This window comes from Pseudomyrmex gracilis, unplaced genomic scaffold, assembly GCF_002006095.1.
Source record: "Pseudomyrmex gracilis isolate BER0280 unplaced genomic scaffold, ASM200609v1 scaffold_49, whole genome shotgun sequence".
Taxonomy (NCBI): domain Eukaryota; kingdom Metazoa; phylum Arthropoda; class Insecta; order Hymenoptera; family Formicidae; genus Pseudomyrmex; species Pseudomyrmex gracilis.
In genome coordinates, this window is record NW_018020633.1 from 211,553 (window position 1) to 221,997 (window position 10,445).

Here is a 10,445-nt window from a genome sequence, read left to right on the forward strand (position 1 = left end):
TGATTTAAAAGATATGCCGACATGGTAAATTAAATTACCATTCAAGATACCGAAAATAATTTCGATAATTGTAACCAATCGTAACGCGAATAAAACGTTTCATAGTGCACGATATAGAGTGACCTCAAATTAAACCACACATCTCAGACATGTTGCAAATATATATTACGCGAGTATTAAAATGAGAAAAACAATTATTAATCGTCACAGATCGCGGATGAACAATAAAACAGTTTGTTAAAAAAAAAAAAAACACAAGAAGATAAAATGTTATTTATCACGCTATGATATTAATTGTTATGCTATAAATAATGTGTATACACAGAAAGTATACGGTATCATATCTTTTTAAATGTTTGTGAGTCCTGACATCTCAATTTGCGGAGAAATGTCTCTGAATATCAACGTCGCGTGTAATCATCTCCATTCTGCCGCTTCGTCTCAATGGCACAATAGATAAATCTGTATGATAGCATCGGAGCAATACAAACCTGAACGTAACATCAGCCCGCGCACATATTCTGGATGCCAATAAGTAAACAAACCGCGGCGCGAAATGGAATCGAAATCGGACCATAAATCTCGAATGTAACCGTGCGAAATTGCCGAGAAAGCAAAGATACATAACCGTAACTATTCCTATCCTTTTCTCTTTTCTTCATGTCGAGATAGAATATGTTATACATATATATATATATATATATATATATATACATTGAGTGTCTTTCTTACATCCGTGTGTATGAAATATAAAGGTAAAATATTTCTTCTAACTTTATATGCATAAGATGCTTCAAAAAATGTTAATATATGAAGACAATATTGACACTTGAATAAAAGACAAGTAATTTTTATTGCTAGAACTTTAGTTATATATATATATATATATATATACATATATAAAAGACCACGTATTTATTAAAAAATATTCAACATTGAATTTTGAACATTTAGCTTTATATGCGTTAAAATTTCGGAAGGTTTAGTAGAATCTATTACTGCGTCCTAAATTTCGCAGCAACATCCAGCTTCAGTTTATTATTTCTTGTCAATTGCACTTCGCACAAATATTTATTCTAATAGCGGGATTTATATTGTGGAAATTTCTCGAAATACATCCGCATAAATGTCCATTACACGTCTAATGGACGTTCATAACTCCACGTGACGTCTAATAAACATCTGTTGGAGGTAGAATTGTTCTCCGTGTGGATGGTGATGTTATATGCGTACGTGAAATACTCGACAAGAGATATTGAGTGATAGATATAATATTATACCTTCCCGTTGATGGTGAATTATTATTCGAATATCGGATGCGCGTAATAAATTTGAAATTGTATATATTTGAAATCTCTGAATAAATATCCGGATAAATTTTGAACTAAAATATCATAATATTCTTCTTTATCACTCATCAGCAATTGCGAGAATACTATCTACTTTATCTACAATTTCAAACTGTTTCATATCTGCAGAAACTTCGGTCGGTTGCTGTTCAGGTGCAGCACCGCAGCACGGCGTATCAGATCAGACCGGCGCAGAGCTCAAAACGGAAGAACATATGTTTAACCAGTGACGCATGCGTGGTCACCGCTTCCGCAACGTACCTAGCCATCTTTCCAGTCAAGCAAAAGTGATTGTTTTCAGTCTTAGTCTTATTTAACTGAACTTTTATTAATGTCAGAACCACAGTCCGCGCTGCTGTTACGAAAACAATTAGCAGGTACAACGTGAGGGTGATATGAGTGTTTAAGTGCATTTAATGAAGCGCGAGTCGCGTGGTCGTGCGTGGAATCGGAGCTGTGTGTCTCGAACTTTTGAAGGACTCGTCGCCGTCGTGTCTCGCAGGCTCGACGTCATCCTCGATGATCTCGCTCTCGTTTTCACTGGGAATCATCGTGCTCAGGACTCGCGAGTTTCCTTGTCCATCCGATATCGCCGGTTCGCCGTGGCCGTGCGCAGAGATATGAGGCGTGAAAATCAATACGGCTCTCTCCCGCGGAGACCTGTGTGTGCTGCGCCGTGAATAACGTTAACCTAAGTGACGGCGTAATGTTGTCGCCCTCGTCGTTCGTGATACTCGTCGTTGCGACTTTCGAGTTTCACCTGCGCATCTTCCCTCCGTACCTTCCGTCACCGAAAAGCCGGTTCTTTGCGCGACAGCGCCGACGTTGACGACGTTGACAACGACGATGACAAAAACGATGACGAAGACGACAATGACAACGGCGACGATGACAATGACGACGACGACGACGACGACGACGACGACGACGACGACGACGACGACGATGATGATGACGATGACGACGACGTCGAAGACGAAGACCGCCCTCATGCCCGAAAATAATTGCAAGCCTTGTTATTTATAGCGTACGCGCGTCACTACCGTCGCGCACGTTTCTTCTCGATGGCGAGGAAAAAAAACATCGGGCGAGAAAGCGAAAGAGAAAATGAAAAAAAAAAAAGATAAAGTAAAACGAGAGACAGTACACACAGGGACGAGACGCGAGAGAGCGAGCGAGACGGTACGGGAGAAAGATGAGAGAAAGAATGAGAGAGAGCAAAAGAGCGCCGTGCAACGACCATCGAAGGTCAGCCGCCTTCGGGCCATGCTCCCCTGTTCCAGACGAGATCGACGCTACGAAAAATGCTTCTCCGGAGTTCGCTTCTCTTTGTGTGACTTGCAATAGAGTCGCAACGTGAGCGCAAGAAAAGGAGAGAACACCGTCGCGTCAGTAACCTCGTGTTTCGTCTCCTTAGCCGCGAAGTATCGTCGCGCTGACTCACCGCTCTTGTGCGGGCGTGTGGCGGCTTTATTTTACACAGGCGAACATAACCTGTACGCTGCGTCTCGAAACGAGAGTATGCACCGCTGACCGATCGACGTGTCGCACTTGGCACGAGCGCACACATGCTCACACGCGCGCGTGTCATTGTCGTATATTGCTCCTTTTTTTGTTTTACGCGATATATAGCATACGATAGAAAAAAAATTATATTTCGGCTGGTTATATGTAATATTTGTTTTTGTTTATTGTTGCAGAATTAAATAAAAACCCGGTAGAAGGGTTTTCTGCAGGCCTCATAGACGACAATGACATATATCGGTGGGAAGTTCTCATTATTGGACCTCCGGACACATTATACGAAGGAGGATTCTTCAAAGCACATTTACAGTTTCCAAAAGAATATCCACTTAGGCCACCAAAAATGAGATTTATAACTGAAATATGGCATCCAAATATTGACAAAAATGGAGATGTGTGTATATCGATATTGCATGAGCCTGGTGACGACAAATGGGGATACGAAAAAGCATCCGAGCGGTGGTTACCAGTTCACACAGTTGAGACTATCCTGATAAGTGTTATTAGTATGCTTGCAGATCCTAATGATGAAAGCCCTGCTAATGTGGATGCTGCCGTAAGTATTTTTCTCTTTGTGTTATATATACGTGTCTATATGTTGTATATCAAGAGGGGTAGTTTCTATATTTAACATTGTTTGCTTATGTTTTACTGTAGAAAGAATGGAGAGAAAGCTATACAGAATTTAAAAGAAAGGTGGCGAGGTGCGTGAGAAAAAGCCAAGAAGAGTGTTTGTAGGGGATGAACAAATATTCAATTGGAAAGACTTATTTAATTCTGGTAAGTTTGATGAAAACATTTACTAATGAACGTGTATATGCTACTATATACAATATGTAAATATATATGTATACATGTACGTTTATTTATAGTTGTAACTTCAATAATACAGAACTTCGTCATAATTTTTTTTTTTTTGCAAATGCTTCAAAACATTATCATCTGTTTTATTCCTCATTATATGCAGATAAAGATAGAATAATGCTTCAAAACATTTGCGGCTTTAATGTTGCTTACAGTAGACCACGTGAAAGCATGTACTTTTGGGAATTATCACTAGACAATTGTAAATAATGTGATCGTAGATAAGATAGGATAAAGTTTGCAGCTACGTTTTTCGCAGTCGTAAAGATAAAGTGTTGGAAGTTGCGTGAACAGTCTCGCTCTAAAAATTTGACAACACGTGGTCTACAGTATTGCTTTGATTGTTTTGTGTATATGTGACTATATATGTACACAATATGAATAGGGAAACCGTAAGCACTGTGAGAAAGAACCCGATGCTCAGCATAAAGCTAACGGACAACAGTGCCACTAAAAACCGGAATAAGCCTGACCCATCCTTATGCAGAGAGAGAGGAAGACAGAGTGTGTGTGAATGCAAACGAACTCACGCTGCTCTAATCATGTTTATTAAATCGCCACAATGATCCAGATTCAGTGAGACGAAAAAAACAACAACAACAAAACCAGAAAGGAATACACACGCAATTCAACTTTTACATAATAAACAGCTAAAGAAAATTAATTTACACGTATACATAATGCAAAAAGTCATCTCTGTATGATTACTATCTTAATATGAATAGTTATTATATAAACTTAAAATCCCTTACCCTCTCCCCCTCCTCTCTATGCTCAAGAATGACCCCGAGCCCCCTTGGACAGAATCTTGTAATTTAAACTAATGTGTTTATGTTTATCTCGATAATTATTTAGTGTCGTTTCGTATTTTCTTACTTTGGTAAATATACACATGTATAAATAAATTTTTATAAAGTTGAAAAACGACGGAAAACATGCAACCGATTTTTGTATTGTGTAAATTGTCAGCCATTAAAAATGGACTGTGTGTACGAAATAATATAGTACCGCGGTAAGCACGAACATTGACGCCGTTACGGTATCATGTGTGTGGCAATGTAAAATACATATTAAATTTCCATCGAACCGTAAGTTGCCAAAATAATGAATTCTAATTCAAGTGATAATATATATTTGTTGTTGTGCACCAACAAATACAAGTAGTATGTATTCCTAATAAGGTATATATTATACACGCTATAAAAATACTCTTAAACTGTGTGCAGAGTGTAACGGAGCTTTCTTTACAAAGTAAACTTGCGGTTCTTTGATCACGATTGAGTTATACTTCAAGTAATTCTTTCCTTTAGCAAATTCGTTCAACTTAAAGTATTTATGTTGAAATTTAAATAATTCTTTCATCTGGTTATATATATTATTTTATATTGTCAATTAAATCTTTTGACATTAAAACACCGTCTATGTTACATTACACCTGTTCCATTTCATTAGTGCATTGTTCATCGTACATACTGTACATGCACTACTATTTTTTTCTTCGAAATATGCAAAATTAATGTTGTAGTGTTGACGATGACGTGCTTGTTTCAAGCACCGTCAAATTGTCTTTAAAATACGTTTTACGCATAAAAAATGATGCGCAAAGACAGTTTAAGTAAAATTTACTAAATCCTGCGACACACGTTGCTTTTTTTCGTGCTAGATTGCATACGAGGGGTAGATTTGACCAATCGTAATCACGCATCAATCGTGATTTGTGGTCTGTGAGGAAAACCATCGTGTGCCGCAGGCTTAAGGCCCTTGATATTTTGCGGCCATCTTGGATTTTATGACGTCAAAAACAAGAAATATCGTTGAAATTTCGTGCACTGTTTGTGAAAAAATAAAAGAGTATTTTCATATAAACACACGTGGAATCAATAGAGCATACTTATAAAGAATATATACCGGATAGTTTTCTTTTGATTCAACACAACATTTATATCACGTTGCAAAAGCTTCATATTTTCAAATTTGCTGGTATAATTATTAATAATTAATTTTGTTTCGAATTAAAAGAAAAACATATATTTTATAAATATACTCTATTGATTTTATTGATTTCTCAATGCGTTTATATAGAAATATTTTTAAATAAAGTACACGAAATTTTGACGATTTTCTTTGATTTTCCTCGTTCCTGACATAAAATCGAAATGATTGAGAGGTATAGGGAAGTTTTTAGATGTGTATATAAAAGTCTTACCGATGAGATTGAAATCAGGACTTAGAATACAAAAACTGACAAGGTTGCCCAATATAAAAAACTTATTATCGCGGTTTTTATTACTGTCTTGAAATTTATTGTCTGATTCTGGCAACGTAGGAATTTTGCGACTAGTTTCGCAAACATATCGACCTATAATAATTGAATCGGCAGCTGTGTTTAGAGATTGAGCAAACAAAAATAATATTAATTTAAGAGTGCATTATATTATACGCTTTTTCTTGCTATGCTATCATTTCTTCGTATAATACTTGAATTCTGCATAAGTTGCCGAATTTTATGTGTTCTAAGAATATGCAAGTATTTTAAACTTTTACAAACTGTAAAAGTTTTTAATATCGAAAACTTTTGATTGACAATGTCCACAAAAATATAATTTCTTGATAAAGAAACATACTTTTATAATTTTATTTTAAATTTGTTTTCTTACTGTGTATAAAGGTGTTTGTTTAGAATGAGAAAAATAAACTTTCTTGTACACTGAAAAATTACAGAAAAGTTCCAATTCTGAGCATTACGTTAAAAAATTTATTATTATACAATACTTCCTTAAAAAACAAATTAATATCATATGTCGAATAAGAAAATAAAAAATCTTACCGTAAAATGTGCAAATAAAATTTATGTTTGCAATAGAAGGTAACTAGTTGCAAATTGAAAATGCAACATGGTTCTGAACTCTATCCGTTTCTTCATTTACCTTCAAGATGCCGCTACACACACGTATGCACACAACGGTGCAGGTTTTATACATATGTGTGTGCACGCGTATGTGAAACGTTTATATTTTATTACATTTTACAACATATGTTAAATATAAGGATAATGTGATATACATGATATACTTTTTATATAAGATTTAACTTTGTTTTTGGTTCCTCTCTTTTGTTGATATAAAAAAACTTTTATTAGTATTATTTTTCCACAGTAATGTAAATATATATAATTAATGTTAGTTTTAGTTATATAGAAAAACTAGATTTTGGTTTTTATCTTTTATACATGTGTATTTTTTATATGCATATCGAATAGAAAAAAATATTAATGTTAATCAAGTGAAGATAATATCAATACGGAAAGAGGGAAAAGATGAAGGTTTATTCTAATAATTAGCACCGTAATATTTAATACAGGTTTTTTTAATTTAGAAATTCTTGAAAGGAGACATTGATATGAATAATATAATTGTACGGTATATATATTTTTTTTTATAATATATACAATGAGAGAAGATAATCCGGTACTTATCTCATGATTGATTTGCATTAGTTTTTTTTTTGTATGCATTTAAAACTACTATAAAGTTTTTTAACCAATAAGAAAGAGAGAGAGAGAAAATTCAAGAGTTATCTACAAAATCAAAATAAGAATAATCTCATAATTATAATAATAATAATTAAAAATGTTTGTGAGACATCGAGTGCTTGCGTTATAGTTTTCATAACCATTATATTTTTGCAAGTATTATTTGTTCCATATTTTTTAGTGTTAATTTACAAGAAATGTGTGATTTGAAAGAAAAGATACGTAAAACTATATCGCTTTACGTCTTATGTGATCTTATTTTGTTTCTTTTATCGTAGAGTAAGATGTTATAAATTTTCACATAAAAACATTGACCATGACATATTTATATTTGTTTGTCCAGTTTGTAGAAATTACAAGTGTCTGTTGTTTTGACATGCATGTATGAAATTGGCCAACAAGACACAACACCACCAAATTCGAGATACGGTATAAAGGCAAAAGAGTCATGAGAAGAAAAAGAAACAAAGACGATAAGCACGTGCTCTCAATGTCTCTGTGACAGTGTGTACATGTGTGTGTGTGTATGTGTGCATGTGTGCGTGTGTGTGTGTATATAATAAATGTTATCTTTTAGCAATAAATCGCTCTAGTTTTTAAAGAGTTCTCATGGAAGATATGGAAATACACCATAATTCATTCAGAACGCCGCTCCATGCGTAAAGGAGATATTAAAGATCCTTAAGCTAATTCGTTCAATAAATCTCTCATATATCTTCAATATATTTTTGTATACCTTATTTATTTCTTTTTTATCTTCGTATAATAATCATAAACGTACAATTTAAAACAATAGTGCTCGTGTGTTTATGCAATGTACAGGATACTCTTTTCTTTTAAGCTATAATACAGTTCGAAATGAAATACAAATCAATAAACTATTACTTTAGGTAAACCTTCTTCGTATTTTTTTTGTTTTTTTTTTGTTTTAATACATTATTTTCACTACTGGATGACAGTGTCCTTCATGGTTCGTTTATTCTTTTCTTTTGATCGTTATGTTTCCGCGCACACATGCATTTTTTTTTTCGGTGCACGCGTCTCTCCTTTTCGCGCGTTCCCCGGGGGCCTCAACAGCTTTTGAATGTCTATCTACAATTATCCTTTGTTGTAAAATATTCATTATTAGGTTTATACGATATGATTTCCCTCCTTCTCTCCGTTGTCGATAACGCTTACGCAATCGCACGTATTATATATCCGCACACAATTACGCATTTGTGTATCTCGTTACGTTTATATTACATGTCCGCCGTACATCCTAAACGGTCGTCGATCTTTGTCCTCGACATAAAAGCTGTTTAAATAATTAAAGCTATTGGCTATCATGTATCTACAAAGAATCCCTACGCGTTTTGTTCACCGCGAATGAAGAACAGGAAAAACAATCGTAATTGCGTATACATGTATACAATAAATCAGAAAAACGTTCATCTCCGTTTGGGTGATCGGACACGTTGGTCGCCGCGTTCGCGGCTAAAAATCCGATCGTCTCACCGACGTGCACACATTGCGGGATGCATATCTCTGTCAGATCTCATAAGAGCGAGTTCATTTCTCGATTTCTCTCTCTTTCTCTCTCTCTCTCTCTGTCGGTGAGGATCGACGATTATCCACGGATGCCGCGTTGGATATACACCTCTGGTACCGGTTATAATCCCGAAGTTATTAGAAAATCGGAAGGGTTGAATATTAGACTAATGTTCGATCGAACTAATTTAATTTGGTATTCAAAGATTTGAGATCGCACGTTTGTTCACTTCTCGGTTTTCTGCCCAGCTTCAACGTGGTTCGTTCGCATCCGGAGCTTTTTCTGTCGCAGCCTCATCGATAGAAAAACATCCGACGGGAAGCGATCGACGAAGTCTTTTCGTCACACGATCTTGTTTGTCACGATTATTCACAGTTTTCGTCAGATCACTTGGTGAGACTCGGATCACACTAGCAGACAGGCGGAAGTAACGTTTGTTAAGGTTTTAGTACGAGTTATAAATCGCACGAGAGTGTAGGTAATAAATATGTACATTCGGTCAACTTCCGCCGTTCCATGACAACACTTACAAAAGAAACTTAATGTAAAAAAAAAAACAGGAGTGAAGGGAATAAAAAAAAAAAAAAAAATTAATCAATCAATCACCGGTTTCTCGTTTAGCAATGCCCTTCTAAAGCGATCGTCTCGCACGAACACGTCTCGCGTCTTCCGTCTCGTGCAAATACCATTCACACGCGCGTTTGTATTTCCTTGTTTTACTTTTAACTGCGGACTAGAATTTAATCGAAGAGTAAAATTTATTCTGGTAAATATACTAGTTTGATTCGTAATAATTCGAGGACTGTCTCTCTTTCTCTCTCTTAAGTCGAACATACATAACACGCACTCTCTTCTCCCATTCGCTCGTCCTTTCGTTCTTTTTTTTTAATGAATTGCCTCGAAGTGTCTTCTGCGCAATTTTCTCTTTTTTTTTTTTCCTATATAGGCATCAATAATTTACGGCAAATTCTCATAATTATTATGTTCTCCTTTTGCGTCACTCTTATACTTGCCTGGACACTGCATTTTCACGTATCGCGAGTAGTCAGTACAAACAAAGGGAGTTTTAAAACTTTCTTTCTTTTCTCACCTTATCGTGCGTCGCTAATTTTATCACGAGTTTATTTTTAAAAGTTCGCAATGCCGACTGCGACAAATGAAAATACAGCATGCAATCGCTCGATGTGTATCGCTGTTAGTCTGTGTGGATATATTTTTCGTACGCTATTTAGATACTTAGGTGTAAGTAAGTAAATATACAAGATTGTGTGTATACATGTGTGTATTATGTATCCTTTTGTGTGTGTGTGTATACGTATAATGTAGATCTTTGTGTCCGTTATATTCCGAAATTTTTCTTCCCTTCTTTTCCTCTGTACAGATATTTACATGTGCCAGAAATTGCACGTCTCGGGCTCGCGCAATCTCTCACTTCGATCAGTTAGCGTGTCCCGTTTCGTCTGTCGCCCGCACGCTTTCGTTCTCTCTACATATCATCGCAATATAAGCTCTATCACATTGGCTTTACAAGCCACATTGTTATCGCGACAATAACTATAATAGTAATAAAATAATAATAATTGTTAATAGACGACAATAATAATAATAATGATAATAATAGCGGTAATGCAATGTATAAGCCTAA

At 35.5% G+C, this 10,445-nt stretch overlaps 1 protein-coding gene across 2 annotated transcripts; it reads left to right on the forward strand.

Annotated features, from left to right (window-relative positions):
- The first annotated feature begins 1,566 nt into the window (after window positions 1-1,566).
- On the forward strand, window positions 1,567-4,675 carry LOC109853499 (ubiquitin-conjugating enzyme E2 G1). Of its 2 annotated transcripts, none has more exons than XM_020425684.1 (4): window positions 1,567-1,726; window positions 3,050-3,429; window positions 3,531-3,653; window positions 4,123-4,675. In XM_020425684.1, exons 1-3 carry the CDS (start codon window positions 1,681-1,683, stop codon window positions 3,609-3,611), a joined length of 507 nt encoding a protein of 168 aa, XP_020281273.1. In that variant the 5' UTR covers window positions 1,567-1,680; the 3' UTR covers window positions 3,612-3,653; window positions 4,123-4,675. The 2 variants fall into 2 exon arrangements, with proteins under 2 accessions (XP_020281273.1, XP_020281274.1); XM_020425685.1 differs by lacking the exon at window positions 1,567-1,726 and adding an exon at window positions 2,594-2,737.
- The last annotated feature ends 5,770 nt before the right edge of the window (window positions 4,676-10,445 follow it).